At 43.2% G+C, this 17170-nt stretch overlaps 2 protein-coding genes across 2 annotated transcripts; both read left to right on the plus strand.

The window, feature by feature from the left end:
• The first annotated feature begins 657 nt into the window (after positions 1–657).
• Positions 658–4214, plus strand: LOC107744060 (serine/threonine-protein phosphatase 4 regulatory subunit 3-B-like). The gene is made up of 6 exons (XM_016557530.1): positions 658–786; positions 856–972; positions 2669–2800; positions 2885–2981; positions 3049–3090; positions 3167–4214. Exons 1-6 carry the CDS (start codon positions 784–786, stop codon positions 3340–3342), a joined length of 567 nt encoding a protein of 188 aa, XP_016413016.1. The 5' UTR covers positions 658–783; the 3' UTR covers positions 3343–4214.
• A 151-nt stretch (positions 4215–4365) lies between these two features.
• On the plus strand, positions 4366–6861 carry LOC107744062 (serine/threonine-protein phosphatase 4 regulatory subunit 3B-like). The gene is made up of 5 exons (XM_016557532.1): positions 4366–4446; positions 4514–4653; positions 4741–4868; positions 5977–6125; positions 6204–6861. Exons 3-5 carry the CDS (start codon positions 4781–4783, stop codon positions 6300–6302), a joined length of 336 nt encoding a protein of 111 aa, XP_016413018.1. The 5' UTR covers positions 4366–4446; positions 4514–4653; positions 4741–4780; the 3' UTR covers positions 6303–6861.
• Positions 6862–17170: the final 10309 nt, after the last annotated feature.

Here is a 17170-nt window from a genome sequence, read left to right on the forward strand (position 1 = left end):
TTTTTTTTAAGATGACTGAAAGGAGGAAAAACCAAAGAAGTATGTTCTTCGTCATTTATTTACTTTATAACAGTGAATAAATATCGGTTCTGCATATCATTTATTGGGCACATAAACATGCAAATAATTGGTATCGGTTATAAAATATCAATATCGGTCGATCACTAAAAAAAATATATCATATACAATCAGAAACTTAAAGGTTGTCACAGCAACCCGTCAAAACAAAAGTTAATTTTAACTTGAATAAACTGTGACATATATTACTTCATGTAATGATAGTAATTATTATTAAAAGTTTTTTTAAGGAATATTTACCAGTAAAAAAAATTTTTTCAGAAACAATATTTCTGGAAAAAAAAATTATATATATATATTTTTTTTAATAAAATCAGTTAATTAGAGATGCTTTTGATTATTAAAGTTTTATGAAACCATTAAAATGGAATCCAGGAAATTAATAGAAATACACAGAATTTGGTAATAAATTGCTGTTAAATTGTGTAAGTTTCATGATTTAAATTAATTAAACATGCTTTTTGATTAATATTTTTAATTTAACCATTAAAACAGAGTCAGAGAAAATTTACGGAATTTAAAACGGAATTTGGGAAAACAAACCTTAACGATACCCATCCCTATTCACACCTGTCCTCTCTATGTCTGCAGGTGAACTTCTTCAAGGAGTTCTGTGTTTTCTCCCAAACGCTACAGCCTCAGAACAGAGACGCTTTCTTCAGGACGCTGGCTAATCTGGGCATCTTGCCGGTGCTGGAGATCGTGATGGTGAGTGAGCGCTGCTGGATGTGACACATGTGCTCCGCTCAGCTGACGCTGTGGTGTGTTGTGTTGAAGGGCATGGAGGATGTGCAGGTGAAGGCCGCAGCCACGGACATCTTCTGTTACCTGGTGGAGTTCAGTCCGTCTGTGGTGCGGGAGTTCATCATGCAGGAGCCGCAGCAGGCCGACGACGTGAGTATCAGCGTCTCCCTGTGTGTTTCCCTCTCAAACCAGCAGGAGTCTTCAGAAGCACATTCCTGACTGTGTTTGTTTAATAAGACGGTGTTTTGATAGTTTGTCTTAATAGGCTTGATTTCTGTTTTTAATAGTGTATAATTGTGCAGGTGTTTTCTGTGAATTGGTTGCATGTGTACTAGTGTGGAGATACGAGCCAACAAAGCCAGAGTGAGTTTTTATTTTGAAATCAAGCACCACAGTGGAAAGAAGTAACTTTGTGTTATCCGTGACTGAGGAGTTGTGATGCTAATCATAATGGGAAAATCATAATCACGATTATTTTGGCCAATATTGTAATCATGATTATTTAACACGATTATGAGGGGGCCATATGACCAAAACTTTATATGAGTGATTTATTTAAAGATAGTGATGCATATCAAATATATATTTATTTACAGGAAATAAGGTTGCTATGACATCTACATTGTAGAGACCAGCGGAATTTCAAACAAACAAACAAACAAAAAGTCCTCAAAATTATTGAAAATAATTAAACTGTCAGTAATAAAAAAGCAAAGGACAAATACAATAGAATAAAAAGATACAAATGAAACAAACTGTGCTTTAACGTTTTTTATGCAAGTCTCAAGCAGTTAACAGCCTGCTACAGAAATGAATAATCAAATGTAAAATAAAACAGCATAGTCTTCACTGCAAGAATTAAACTTGCTTTGTTTCTTATTAAAGATACAAAAGTCCTTCACTCAAGAGCAGTGTGTGATTTAGAATTTGTCTTTTGTTGTTTGATAAATATGAAGCACACAGTCGCAGCAGGAAAATAGCTCGCTGTCACTTTAAGAGCCGCGGATCCAATTTACCGTTACACACGTATTTTCATTCTCAATTCTTTACGTTCATTTATTACATGACCGACGAAGGTATACATGAATAATCACTAAGCGCCACATTTTGACACACTTTTGCGTGTATTTGGCCATTTAGGCGCTGAAAGATGACTTTACAGTTCGTGTTCTGCTCCGTCTCTGAGCGCATATATCTTCCTGAGGAGCGGCGCGAGTTCTCTTTCACGCTTTTAAAAATATGAATAAATATACTTATATAAATCAAGCACGTCCCATTTTGCAAAGGTCACGTTACATGATTTTACTGATTTGCACGTGAAATTGGGCATAATCACTAAGCGCCACATTTTGACACACTTTTGCGTGTATTTGGCCGTTTAGGCGCTGAAAGATGACTTTACAGTCCGTGTTCTGCTCCGTCTCTGAGCGCATATATCTTCCTGAGGAGCGGCGCGAGTTCTCTTTCACGCTTTTAAAAATATGAATAAATATACTTATATAAATCAAGCACGTCCCATTTTGCAAAGGTCACGTTACATGATTTTACTGATTTGCACGTGAAATTGGGCATTTATGGAGGAACGAAAGCGCAGCGCTGGAAAAGGGGCGGAATGAGGGCGTAATATTAATAATCTCGATTATTGTCTTTTCATAATCGTTGGAGGTCGAAATCAAAACAGTTTTTCGATTAATTGCACAGCCCTAGTATCTGTCACAACGACACACTAAAGAGCACCAGAAGAGCTAGTGTTTGAACGTGAGAGCGGAGGCTGACAGTAATGTTTAGTGAAGCTGTATTCAGCAGAGATCACAGTGCATCATGAAGCGGGTGTGTTTGTGCTCAGGACGTGCTGCTGATTAACGTGGTGATCAAGCAGATGATCTGTGATTCGGACCCGGAGCTGGGCGGTGCAGTGCAGCTCATGGGGCTCCTGAGGACCCTCATGGACCCCAAGAACATGCTCGCTCCGGCCAGCGTGAGTACAGCCTGACAGCTGCTGTTTCAGTCTCCAGAGAGTGGCCCTCTGCAGACACTCGTTCCTCTGTGTGTGTTTGGACAGAAAGCGGAGAAGAGTGAGTTCCTGAGCTTCTTCTACAAGTACTGTATGCACGTGCTGACGGCTCCACTGCTGGCTAACACCGGCGAGGAGGACCCAGGTGAGACACACGCCTGCTCCGCTGCTGCAGTGTGCGCACATATCAACACGTGTCTGTCTGTCCACAGATCTGACGGAGGGAGCGGCTAAACCCAACCCCGTGTGTCCAGGTACCGTCTCACACTCCTCTCACACACACTCACACACATGTGCTTGAGCTGAGCCTGTCTGTGTGCTGTGCCTCAGATAACCTCCAGACGGCGCAGCTGCTGGCTCTGATCCTGGAGCTGCTGACCTTCTGCGTGGAGCATCACACGTACCACATCAAGAGCTACATCATGACCAGAGACCTGCTGAGGAGGGTGCTGACGCTCATGAACTCCAGACACAGCTTCCTGGCGCTCTGTGAGTATCCTCAGTGATGACTGGCCTTGTGTTAAATCACTCGATCAGACAGCGGCTCATGGGCCTTGTGCGGTCACAGCAGTGCTGGACCCGTGTGATCTGAACACAGTGTAGAGAGCAGTCTGCTGGGGGTTTCTGAGCTCATCCTCGCTCCGCTCATGTCTCCTCCTCTCATACACACACAGCTGCTGCTAACACACTCATCTCTTGCTCGGGCTAGTTAAGCCAGGCACATGGGTAATAGTCACACCGTAATCCAAGCATTATATGAGTATTAAAATCACAGCGTGTTTATGAAAATTTAAGAACTTCATAATCTAGTTCAAGCATGAATATTTGTATGTAAATGTGGAGAGGGCACACACACGGACACATATATTGGGTTTTCATGTTTTATATGCACTTTACATAGACACAATGATTTCTATACTGTACAAACTGTATTCTATCCACTAACCCTTACAGAAAACTTTCTGCATTTTACATAAAAAAAAATAATAATTTAGTATTGTTTATGATCAGTTTTCCTCCTGGGACATTTGCTCTTCACATATAGAGAATACGAGGCCATGCACACTCACCTGTTTGTTTGACTGCATTAGTGAGCTCATCTCACACACTTCCAGTGTTTTATATCAGGTTCATGATGTTTTCTATGTTCTAACCCTAAAACACCTCAGAGAAACCTGTTCAATAAAATGTAAAGAATTAAATATGCAGTTGATTTGGATGATTTTTAAGTTGTTGTTTTTTGTTGTTGTTTTTTTAAGTAGTGAGATGTATAATAGGTTTCACTGTATTAGTGAGGATATTTTTGGACATTACAAGTCAAACCTACTCACTCACTCACTCACTCACTCACTCACTCACTCACTCACTCACTCACTCACTCACTCACTCACTCACTCACTCACTCACTCACTCACTCACTCACTCACTCACTCACTCACTCACTCACTCACTCACTCACTCACTCACTCACTCACTCACTCACTCACTCACTCACTCACTCACTCACTCACTCACTCACTCACCCGGTCATCAGTGCGCTGCTGGACAACGGCACCAGATACAACCTGCTGAACTCGGCCATCATCGAGCTCTTCGAGTTCATCAGAGTGGTGAGTGGAGCCTCTGCAGAACACAGTCTGATCCGCTCGAGTCTGACCGCTGCCCTTCCCTCATCAGGAGGACAGCAGATCTCTGATTGAGCACATCGTGGACAACTTCTACACGGCGCTGGAGTCCATCGAGTACGTGCAGACCTTCAAGGGCCTGAAGGGCCGCTATGAGCAGGAGAAGCAGCGTCAGAGCCGAGGACTCAGCAGGTGCCCACACCTCAGCCTTGCTTCCTTCCTTCATTCATTCATTCAGACTGACTGACTGCTGCTAACAGGGCAGTGAACCTCTCACAGGTGCCGCAGGGACGCCCGCTCCTTCGAGGAGGACGAGGACATGTGGCTGAATGAAGACGAGGAGAACGCCGACACAGGCTTGGACAAGTGCAAGAGCGACTACGGGAAGTTCATGGAGAGCGAGAAAGGTACTGGATCTAGCAGAGTTCCTGCAGCTCCTGAAGTCTTTATTCAGCCGTCCACAAATCAAGAAAACTCATGAGATGTTACATGCACTGCAAAAATATGAAAGTCTTCCTCTGTATTTTTGTCTTGTTTTCCAATACAGATACCTAAACATCCTTAAATCAAGAAACATTTACTTGAGATGCAATATGAACATAAGTTTTGTTCTCTGAGAAATTGAACAGAATTGAGTTCATGCTCCTGAAACAAGAACTAATATCTGCCAATGGAGAATGAAAACTTGTTTTCCCCAGTCAGTTAAGTTTATTTTTCTGCAAACTTCACTTTGATCAGTTTCTCATTAAAAAAGACTAAAGCAATAATCCCCGTGAAGCCGTGGTTTACAGTGGATTTATAACCGCTAAGGGATGAAGCCGAGTGCCTAAAACCCCCTTAGCTGTTATAAATTCACTGTAAACCACGGCTTCACGGGGCTTATTGCATTTATAAAACGGTTATTCCATATACATAGTAAGGTTTCACAAAATAAAACAGAGCAAATAGTGTAATGATATTAATAAAAACAGTATTCTTCCACCAAACAATGTAGCTCCTCAGAAACAGTTGTGGTTGCTACAAAGTGGTTGCCGAGCAACAGACAAACGTAAACAAAGGTGTATGTTACTTTGTAGAGTAATTTACAACAGCTTCGAACGCGGCTCAGCCAATCAGAATCAAGCACCGGAACTATCGGTTTTATAATTCTTATTTTGTCATTTAGCTTCTCAAGTAAATGTATCTTGCTTTAAGAATCTGTCGAGGTTTGCAGAAAGCGAGGAATAACATCACATTTTTGCAGTGTGAGCAAAAGTCTCCATATACTGGTGTTTCAAGCAGAGATATTCAAGCCTTGAGCTTTTTATTTAATTGTAAAATGAATTAAAAGGTAAGTTGTTTTTCCAAACTTTGAAGTGTTGCTAATAAGACATTTTCTTATTAAATGATCTTTTCTTGGTCTTACAGATGTCTTTCAAAAGTGTGAATTGAGCATCATTAGACCTGCAGACAGCTGGAAGCTCCTAGTGTTCCCCGCGGGGCTCTTCCTGTCACGTGTCTGTTTTCTCCTTTCAGTTAAAGAAGGTCAGGACAAGGAGAGCCAGCCCAAGCGGACGACGACGGGCAGCTTTAAGTTCAGGTTCTCTCCTTCTGCAGGAGTTCCCCCCTCCGCTTCCTCCAGCGGCTCCAGACCTGCAGCGCCACCTTCAGGCCAGACGGCCCGGGTACGTCACGCTTGTTCCCATCGACTCGCAGCGTCTGAGCAGCTTGTGCTCTCTTCTAAAGCTGCCTGTGCTCCTCAGACCGGACCGCTGGGGCTCGTGGACTACTCTGATGATGAAGACGAGGAGAGCGATGACGAGGAGCAGGCGTCACACAAGAGGCCTCGTCTGGGCTCGTAAAGCCCGCTGTAGCGCTGTGCCCACCCCACCTGAACCCGAGGAGCTCAGCGGTCTGCTCTCCAGTGAGCCGCACACGCTAGCAGGACTAGCCGCGCTAGTGAAGCTGGGACTCGAGGGCTGCTGTGGGCAGATGTGTATGAGAGCTTGTACAGTGGCTGCTTCCTTTCTTACTGATTTCCTCTGGACGCCTGTGTTTCTCCAGTGAGACCGTATTAACCTTTATTCTCAGACGTCTGTATTTCAGGCTAGAAGATTTTAAAACACATGAAATTGCAGTGAAATGTTTAGGTTTGTGTGCCGCGTCTCCTCGGCGGAGATGAAGCATGTGCACTGCAGCGGTGTAGCGCTTCTCTGATCTCCGAGCTTTGGGCTCTTCTGTCTCACAGAACACAAGCTGATCGCACTCGACCGCCAGATGCTCAGATTAAATATTAAAAGCTGTTTTTGTTTTTCCCCTCGTTTTTCTACACTTTCCTACTTGCACCATCTGCGTTAAAGAGCATTTGTATCAATTTGATATTTTTACAGTTTTCAGATTAAATTTGGTCCTGCAGTTAAACAAGGTTGTTCAGTATTTTGTGATGTTTGAATGTGTGCACTAACAGAAGGACCGTTGACGCTGGAGTGTGATGACTGTGATCAGTAATGAGTCCAGAACGTGAGAGGTGTGCTCTGGAGGTCTGGACCGGCGGTGTTCAGCCCTGTTCCTGCAGCCCCTAACACTGCACATTTAATCAGGTATACCCTTACATAGGGCACTATTTGTAGTGGTGTCCGAAACCAGTGGAAGTTATCGAGTGCACCCATTTTCCAAATGTGCAGCGTAATATCATACAGACATTTGATTGTGGTTAATACATGCTAGTTACCGTGACCGAATCCAAGCGAAGTCGTTTCACGTGTACTGGATGGTTAAACCGCAAGCACGAGCGATGCTAAAGCAGCAGCCCCTCCGCTCCTTCAGGACTGTATCAGTGCACTAGTGTAGAGATCCTGAGTGAGGGTGTGCGGGAGACCGAGCACAGCACCGTGAGCTGAATCCGGTGATGATTGAGGAGACTCCAGGAACAGGGCTGAGTCCTGAAGATGTGAAGGATGGCCACGGCTGTCTCGGAGAAAGCAGCAGAAGTGCATGCGAGCACAGTTACATGAGCGTCCCAGTGCAGCTGATCCGGTCCACAGTACTGGACAAATAAAAAGATGACCGTATCCAAGCCGGAGCATGCGGACAGAAGCCGACCGCACACAGAACTGGAGTCTCGAGACCGAGGGGCTTCTGTTATCATGACTGGACCCGTGTGCATTTCATCTTGAGGATCTGGGTCTTGTCTCTGTTCACGTTGAGACCAATCTGAGGTGAAATAGTTGTCACTACATCAGTGTTCTTGTTGTGGGAGAGAAGTGCAGGGTTGTCAGTAAAGTCCAGGTCCTCTTCATTATTCAGTCAATGGCAAAAACAAACAGGAGGGTGACTACATTAACAGAGATGGATAAATACTGTAACAAATGTATCGCTCATTATAAGTTATATTAGTTAATCTGTTAACTAATTAATTAACAATTTACACAATTAAAATTGCTTAATTATTATTTCTTAATTAAAACTTATTAAACTACTAGTTTTTCCAGACTATATTTTTAAAATAAGATATCCTATTTATTCACTATAAAGTAAGCCTGCTGTGTAAGCTGTGATGAGTGTAAATCAGTGAAGGACTGCATCCAGGTAAGCCAGAGCTCTGCACATACTCTGTTGAAGGAGATCAAACATGTTTGACATTTTGAGCCGAATTGAGAAAACATTGTTTTTATTTGTCATGCGTCTCCTAGCAACAAGGAGCATGTTTCCGAGTGAGTTTTGTTGCTCAGAGCCATGACCAATGAAAGGAGGACACACTGTAGGAGGGTTCGTAAGGTTACAACAAAAATATTTATTAACATAGGAAGGAACAAATATATAAAACCAAGAAACAACAGTTTCTCGGACACATGATGTTAAAGTATCAGACAGAACAAGAGTCACAACTAATAACAAAATCAAACACAAAACGACCGAGAGCAAACACCAACAGAGCCTAAGCTTTGATAGAGAAGTGACCACCAAACCCCTAACCATAACCTCCACCTGCAGCTAACCCCCGTGTGCTCCAGATCATTACTCTACTGTACAGACAGACATTCTTCTCATCAGAAACATGGGCTCTCTCCAACAGTAACCACACATTTCACATCTTTAGGCGCAAATGATGACGAGCATGCAAACACTTTATAATAACTTTCATTAACAAACTTTATATAATGATTAGCAGATCATTAATTAAACTTTCAGTTCATATGATCAAGCACTTTTTAAAAATCTACAAATGATTTTAGCAGAAATTTTACAATTATTACAAGATTATTTATGAATGTACTTTTAAATGCTAACAAATGTCACTAAACCTCCGTTCATTCATGTATTACCTAATGCTCTTTTTTACATTTACAAATGTGAAAAATTAGCTTAATTGGTCATTTTAAGCACTTCACTATTCACTAAACAATTCATGTTATCATATATTATTCATTAACTCATAATCACAGTCTGTAAAGGCCATGTATTTAGTCTCTGTTTGTTGTGTAGACTTCTACTGTTTTCACATCTTAACAAATCATTTATTAATCATTTGTTCATGTTTCTGCAGTACTTAATCTAAAGTGGAGACTATTCATCATTTGTAAAGGTTTACTAATCTTTTAGTATGTTTATGGGCGCTGGACTTTTAGCTGCTGTAACAACGCTTGTGTAAAGAGTGGTTAGTTAAGTTTAGCTAAATGCTCTCCTCAACACTTATATTAGTATACGACTGTATATCATTAAACAGAATATTCCTTTAATCACACATCACCAGGAGAAAACAAATCAGTTCTTCAAGAAAATACTTGTTCATTTATCAAAACAATATAATATAAACAGATTGAACCGTGTTCCCGTATAATAATCAAACTGACCCCTGTAAACTGTTGACCATTTAACCAACCCTTAACCTACCGACACCACATAACCTGACCCCAACCTTACCCTAACCAACCCTTAACCTACCCACACCACCAACCCTGTCCCTAACCTTACCCTAACCAACCCTTAACCTACCCACACCACCAACCCTGTCCCTAACCTTACCCTAACCAACCCTTAACCTACCCACACCACCAAACCTGTCGCTAACCAACCCGTATCAAGTATTGTATAATGTTTGTTAATGAGTTATTAAAGTTATTATAAAGTGTTACCTTCCATTTCATGTTTTCCAGCTGTTTCTCTCAAACTATGATAAAGCACTGAAGTGTGATTATCTAGCACACTTTACACACACACACACACACACACACACACAACCTGACCCTAACATTACCCTAACCAACCCTTAACCTACCCACACCACCAAACCTGTCGCTAACCAACCCGTATCAAGTATTGTATAATGTTTGTTAATGAGTTATTAAAGTTATTATAAAGTGTTACCTTCCATTTCATGTTTTCCAGCTGTTTCTCTCAAACTATGATAAAGCACTGAAGTGTGATTATCTAGCACACTTTACACACACACACACACACACACACACACACAATATTCAGATCTGTGTCACACTCGATCAGAAAACACACGAGAAACCAGTGATTTCAGACAGACGTGAGGAATATCACACGACCACGAGAGCTTCACACTGCATCTGCTCATCATCAGTCCATTCTGGCTTTATCATATTTACTGGCGGAGTGTTTTGTGTGTGTGTCGCGTCGCGTGCGCACTGCTCGTGTTTGTGCGCGTCCTGCTGCCCGACGCGTTATAACGCAGCGCTGCTCACTCAGAGTCAGTGTTAGTGTGATTGTTTCCAGACTGTGCGGGTGTTGCCTGCTAAGGGAGCAGCAGTGGGTGTGTTCTCATGGCGCACTAACACACTAGTGCACGCGCAGTATGTATCTGAATGAATGGAGGAAACGAGAAGCGCGCTGGAGGCGTCGACACACTGCAGCTGCAGGCGCTGTGTATCAGTGAAGTCTATGTAGTGCAGTGCGCTTTGTTCCCGTGATGTGTGGCGGAGGCGGAGCGGCTGAACCCGTGCACTCGTTAGTGCGCTTGCTGTAGTAGCTCACAGGCGGCGCTTTGTTCGACACGCACGCACGCACGCACGCGCTCCTGCCGCTAGAAGCTCGACACGTCACGCCGAATCTAACGGGAACAGCGGCGTCTCATTCGGGATGAAGGCACTGATCGCGCCGCGCTCGTCCGGCGGAGAATAAGCGCGAGGATCTGCTCACGCGGGACGCGGAGGAAAGTAACGCGAGCGACAGGATGAGGAGCGCGTTATAGACACAATCCTGCTCCAGACACTGCCGCTTTATTCCCACGCGATGGACACGATGCAGCGCGACGCTTTCACGCCTCTGCTGGAGGATTTTCTGCGCTCTCCTCTGGTGTGCTGGGTGGGTGATGAGCGGATCTGCCGCGCCGCGCCGCGTCGCGATGGTGTGCTGAGCCTCATCTGTGTGTGTGTGTGTGTGTGTGTAGGTGAAGACGGTCTCTCCGCTGGGCTCCGGAGGCTCTCATCTGTCCGACTTCATGACTTTAGTGGACGGGGTTCATCTAAACGACATCATGACTGAGATGTGAGTACAACCCGATCGATCTGACCCTGCTTTTACTGCAAATACACACTAAATACTAGAGTCAAACCACGGGAACCACGAATCAACCATGGGTTTACTACAAACAAACAACAAAATAAAAACACTTACTAGAGTTAAACCACAGTAATCGTTCATTAACCATGGATTTACTACAAGAAAAGGTTACTCTAGTTAAACCACGGTAACCTCAAATTTGGTTTTGGTTTTACTTAAAAAAAAAAAAAAGGAAGAAGGTTAATATAGTTAAACCATGGGAACCACAAATAAACCATGGGTTTACTACACTATGCACAGTTTAACCTTGGTGTTTGTAGTAAAACTGCTTATACAAATGGTAATCAATCCACCAGAAAAACATGGTTCCTCCACGTTTACTCCAGTGAAAGCATGGTTGATTTAGGCTGAATGAAGCCCCTCAGACTCGGCGAGTACGGCGTTATGTCTAGCTCTTATGGGCTTCAGTGTAGTGAAGAGCTCATTATAACATGCTGAATCACAGTAACTGATCACATGACTGATGTTTGTGATTGTGAGTGTCACGCTGCTTTTATACAAGAGTTCAGTCACTATGACAGATTTGAGGACCGCAGCTTCCTCGAGTCACTTCTGCACTGCTTCTGATTGCTCAGAGCAGCGGTCCAGCTCAAGTCCACAGCTCTGACCATCACAGTCCGTCACCATCAGCGGAGGTCAGCTCAGGACACGTGAAGTGTGACGTGACGAGTCTAGACTCCCATCAGTGCCTGTGTATTCATGTCAAGTGTGCGCTCACTGGCTGTGTCTGTGATGTTTGTGTGTTCACGGATGTGTGTGATGTGTTCAGCTGCTGCACCCACACACACACTCACACACACACTCTCTCTTGGCACCGTGCTGGATCTCCGGCGTGCAGCAATTGGCTGCGGGAAAAAATAGTCCTACATTTAAAAAAAAAAAAAATCTTGTTGATTGATATCACTTTCGAGTCCATGAGTTTGCCTACCAATGTATGAGAGGAGCACAGCTTTCACTCTCAACCAAACTAACATTACCAGCCAATCAGAATGTTTTTCTCTTATAAACACGAGACACGCATAATATTATCCAACTGCAGAGTCGCAGCCCTGATGAATGGAGAAGCGCGACAAAAAGCTGCGAGACACAATGGTCAAAGATGTCCATGTAGCGCATACTTACATAGAATAACTAATTAAAAAGCAGCAGAGCTTTGTAAACTTGAAACTTTCTTAAAAATAGTATTAAAACATTGTCTGGTTCTATTGAACCAAGTATCTGTATTTTGTCTCATCTCGTGAGCTAAGTGTATTGTCACACCCCTAGTGTCTAAGAGCGTGATAAAGCTCATACTTTTCCAAGTGTATGATACAGCTTTCATTCTTCAGGTCAACCATATATTCATGAAAAAAAATCAGGTTGAATAAAGAAAGCGATAACTTTGCCATAGTATCCTTTCACATGTTAAAGCTGCCAGTCATTGCATGCTTTGCGTGTGCTGCCCCCCCGACCCGGGAAGAAGTTCAGGCTCAGGATTTTATTTGCTTTAACCCCTGCAAACAGCATCACCATTACTTTTACACGTGCCACGATTAACCCACAGTCGTGAAAAGGGTAGATTGCAGCATTATTTGCTCCGGTTACATTCTAGACTACTCGGTGTGTTTCTGCAGCTCTGAGCACTGTAGCCAATCACATGAACACAGAAGAAATCTGCTGAAGGAAGTTTCACACTTCCTCTCATTATAACATAGTGTAAATAAGTGATTCGTTGTGTGTATGTGTGTAGCTTCAGTGATTGTACAGGTGTGATTGACATTTTCACTGCTTACAAAGGGACATGCATACTGCTGCGCTTCAAGCTGCTTCAGTGAGAGAGTGAACCAGCACCCATCTATAGGGGTAACCATAGCAACACCGTGAGGTCTCGCGGCTGCAAAAACGTTTAAAGTTTGCTCTGACCAGAGTACTGCGACTGAGCAGAGACGCCTCGTGTGTTTGAATCAGCCAGAGGTGCAGATGTGTGTCGCAACAAAAGTACTGGGCTCTGATTATGACACAGATCACCGTTGTTGATAAAGGACTCGATGAATAGAATTTACCTTCAGATATAAATATAAAACCCAAGCCGTCACCAAACACACACACTCCAGACAGAGGCTTGAGAAAGAAACAGAAGAGGGCGCTGGACCAGCGGAATCATTCTGAACCGGATATCTTTAACTCTGTGATGAAGACGAACATGAGGGAGCGTTCTCACGTAGTTCGGCTCTCTTGGTTAGTTTGGTCCGGAACAAAAAAAGAAAACGATACATTTGGTCCTGGTCTGTTTAGCGTTCACACTGGCATTTTTGACAGCGAACCTAAAGAAGGCACAGTGATACGTTCACATATTTCGCCACGGAACTCACGAACACCCCAAACAGAAGACTTAAAGCGGCGCTGCAGAGCGATGGGTGTTCGACATCACAGCACGCATGCACCGATCGCTCGGCAGCAAACACCGCTTCAGCTGGACTGAGCGCTCATGATGATTTAAAAAAATGAAATACTTTATATTTGAAACTAAAAATGCCACCGTCTTAATGAATGAGCCATTGAATCATCCATTCCAGCGAGTTGTTAATAACACTGATTGATTGATGCAGTAATGAATCACTGCTGTTTTTCTCTGAGACGCTCAACAGTTCTGCTGGGGCTAGGTTTGGAACGGTTTTCAGTGGTGAAATAGAGTAAAAACAGACATACTGTATCTAAAACGTAGCTGTAGATCTAACAATATTAACCCACATTCTTGTTAATCAAACTGATGAATAACATCAATGTGACATTTCTAACCGTGCTGATGTTGCTAAACCATCATATGACACGAATATGAGACGGATACTCGTACGGTTATTATTGCCCCGTATATCGGATTTGAGGTCATTCTGACTGCGTTCTGCTTCTGCTGCTCCACATCAGAGTGAAAGTGAGTGACGTACACTTCATAACGTCAATAAACACATCGATAATGATATTATCAGAGACAGTGCACACTGCAGACCCCTATAGGTGACTGGATGGGTGTGTGTGAGTGAGTGAGAGAGAGAGTGTGTGTGTGTGTGTGTGAGAGAGAGAGAGTGTGTGAGTGTGTGTGTGTGTGTGTGTGTGTGAGAGAGAGAGAGTGTGTGAGTGTGTGTGTGTGTCAGAGAGAGAGAGAGAGAGAGATACACGCACATGCTTAGATCTATGAGATGGAGATGAGGAGGGTTTGTTTGCCCTACACACGCACACACACACACACTGACACACACTGACACACACACACACTGACACACACACACACAGACAGTGTTTGATGCTCAGATGGCAGATGAAGTGTGAGCTGAAGCTGAGTGGACAGCTGAGCATGAATCACTGGCTGTGTTCACATGGACACTGTTTGTTTCAAATCATTCTGAATGTAGAGTTTACATGAACACTAACTAAAGTGATCGGGCTGATGTGCGCTTCAGTATCAGATTTGATCTCTTGACATGAGTTTCCCACTGTTTGCACATACTATTCTCTTACCATTGCTTCTTTTCTTTGTTTTAAAAAGCAGAATTAATATTGATCTGTTTCGGCTCGTTAGGAGACGAGGAGCATGTGAAGTTTTGTGCCATGCTGCTTATATTTCTCAAGCAGTGAAACAAGCCGTCTGTGGATGAGAGTGTACTCTCTGAAAGTGAGGACTGATGGGATGAGGTTCTGTTCCAGTTCACAGACGATGAGTGGAAGGAACATTTTAGAATAATATGAGTCATTTCTAACCGTTAATTCTACTAAAACGACGGTCTCGTTCCATGCATCATACGTCATTATGCCGTTTCTACCTCATTGCACATGCGCAGTACTTTCCAGTTTCAGTCCGATCAAGTGTTTACATGTGCTCTCGATTTCAGTCCCATTACTAGCAGATCATTGGGTTGCATGTGATCGTAGCCAGTGATGATCACATGACGTCTGACGGTCTGTAGCCAGGCTTCCATCCAAGGATTGTTTTGTGAAAAAAGATTTAGCGCTTCAAAATGTTTACTGATAGCTGATGGAAATGCCATTTATCGATCAAATTTCTCAAGTGTCGACACAATCTTTTGCCGTTTAACTTTAGCGCATAAATACTATATCGATACTTCAAATGTCGCAAAAATTAGTTTGGAAACTTTAGCGCAAATAAGCGTGGAGTCACATGACAGAATCAGCCTATCCGTGCTCGTGTTGCTCACGTTAAAGCACTGTTCGGTTCTGAAGATGAAAACGTCACATGGCATTCTGTACACTGTAAAAAACGTGCTTTCTATTTAAAGTGTTCATGCTGCATTGAAATGTTACAGTCATCTTCAAATGTGAAGTAGCCAAGTGACGACTTTAATAGCCTATTTCAAGTTCAGTCCGGGAAGGTTATTCTAACGCAAATATATTACGTTTTCAGCTAACTGCAACAATATTTTTACAGTGTATAAATTCTGAATAGGCCGTTGTTTCTCACATTTTAAAAATAATATGCTTACCGAGCTTTTAACCAGTCTGTTTTCAGTTTGGGATGCTCATATAACCGGTTAACTGTTACCCGACAGGAAGAGTTTTGACCGTTTAATACAAAGATAAAGTGTTTCAAAAGCCATTTAAGTATTTTTGATATTTTGATACTAAAAGTCGTTTGCTGCATGGTTAAAAATACGCTACGCTATAACGTTTTTGAGAGAAACAGAAAACAGATAAGTCATGTATAAGTCACATTTTATTTATTAGATTCAGAAATACGGGTAAATAAAGCGAAATGTTTACAAACATTAGAAACTTCGGCGTCTCTGCGATCACTTGAATATTTTCCATATAGATGTGCAAACAAGATCATAATTTATTAATTAATTACAAATATATGTTGCATCCAGGCCAGTGCTGAGCTGACCCCTGCGGGACAGCGGCCCTCGAGGGCCAGCGCTGAGGACCCCTGTGTTAGGAGTGATGCTCTGGATTCAGATCTAGATGTGTTCGTGTGTCGGCGCCGCAGTGACGCGAGTTAACGGCGGAGCGTTTTATTGAGGGATCTAAATCTACAGATAACGGATATGGTGGCCCTTTGTTCAAGCACACTGGTGTAATGTTGATGTGGGTCTCTCAGCGTATTGCGTGCTTGTGTTTGGAGCGTGTATGTGCTCTGTGTTAATCATTTCATCTGTGATAACATGTTCCTATATTTAGTTCCTCATATTTTGATGGTTTAATTAAACCTGTAGGGTCATTAAAAGCAAATATTGTGCAGATGTTCCCTCCGGACTTCACTGTAGCCCACTGCTGTAGACCGTAAGATCACAGGTGAAAGTCTGATGCTCAGGCACAAGCCTGGAGAGAGACATTACAGGAAAAATATTCCTTGACATCTGATGAAAAACAGAACTTCATTGCTAAAAATCTGTGTGTTGTTGTGACAGAAACCCAAAGAGCAGCGTGCAGAGAGTGCAGAGGAAGGTGAAGAACGACCCGGCGCTGCGCATCCAGAACCTGTCGCTCCTCGTGCAGCAGATCAAGTGCTGCTATCAGGTGAGGCTCCTGACACCGGACACTGAACACATTCACCACAGCACGAGCATTCATTGTTAGATCAGTCTTGCATTAGAAATGCAGATTTTTCTCCTATGCATTTAGATACAGTTGTGAATCCTGAGTTTGCGCTTCACTCTCTACAGTTCTCACACTCGTCCGTCTGTGTCTGCGAGCACATGAGCGCTGCTTTGCCTCTCTGTGTCGGAGTCTTTGTGAAAGGTTTGCAGTCGTTGGTTGGTTGTTCAGGCTCTGTGTGTATGAATACAGTACTGTCTCAGTAATCGTATGTTCAGCGCTGGAGCAGGAGTTGGGAGCTGATGGGTCTGAGCTGTTCCCACCGCTGCTCTTCAGTCTTCACCAGACGATGAACATCATGTGGCTCAAGCCTGCGCTGAGCATCAGACCGAAACATGAGTGTTTGTTCACGGAGCGGCCTGCAGCTGACGTGTGTGACGCGAGTCTGTGCTGCGTTCCTCTCATAGCAGCTGCTGAGATAATGACTGACCTCAGCGTGTAGCTGCACGTCTGTGAGAGTGAGCGAGTGTGTGTGTGTGAGAGTGTGTGAGTGTGTGAGTGAGTGAGTGAGTGTGTGAGTGAGTGAGTGAGTGAGAGAGAGAGTGAGGGAGTGTGA

The sequence above is a fragment of the Sinocyclocheilus rhinocerous genome, unplaced genomic scaffold (assembly GCF_001515625.1).
Source record: "Sinocyclocheilus rhinocerous isolate Xijiao unplaced genomic scaffold, SAMN03320098_v1.1 scaffold408, whole genome shotgun sequence".
Classification (NCBI taxonomy): domain Eukaryota; kingdom Metazoa; phylum Chordata; class Actinopteri; order Cypriniformes; family Cyprinidae; genus Sinocyclocheilus; species Sinocyclocheilus rhinocerous.

Coding starts and splice junctions, on each gene's coding strand:
- LOC107744060 (XM_016557530.1), top strand. Junction 973..2,668: donor AGCCGCAGCAGGCCGACGAC/GTGAGTATCAGC, acceptor GTTTGTGCTCAG/GACGTGCTGCTGATTAACGT. Junction 2,801..2,884: donor ACATGCTCGCTCCGGCCAGC/GTGAGTACAGCC, acceptor GTGTTTGGACAG/AAAGCGGAGAAGAGTGAGTT.
- LOC107744062 (XM_016557532.1), top strand. CDS start 4,781: ATGTGGCTGAATGAAGACGAGGAGAACGCCGACACAGGCTTGGACAAG. Junction 4,869..5,976: donor GTTCATGGAGAGCGAGAAAG/GTACTGGATCTA, acceptor TTCTCCTTTCAG/TTAAAGAAGGTCAGGACAAG. Junction 6,126..6,203: donor CTTCAGGCCAGACGGCCCGG/GTACGTCACGCT, acceptor TGTGCTCCTCAG/ACCGGACCGCTGGGGCTCGT.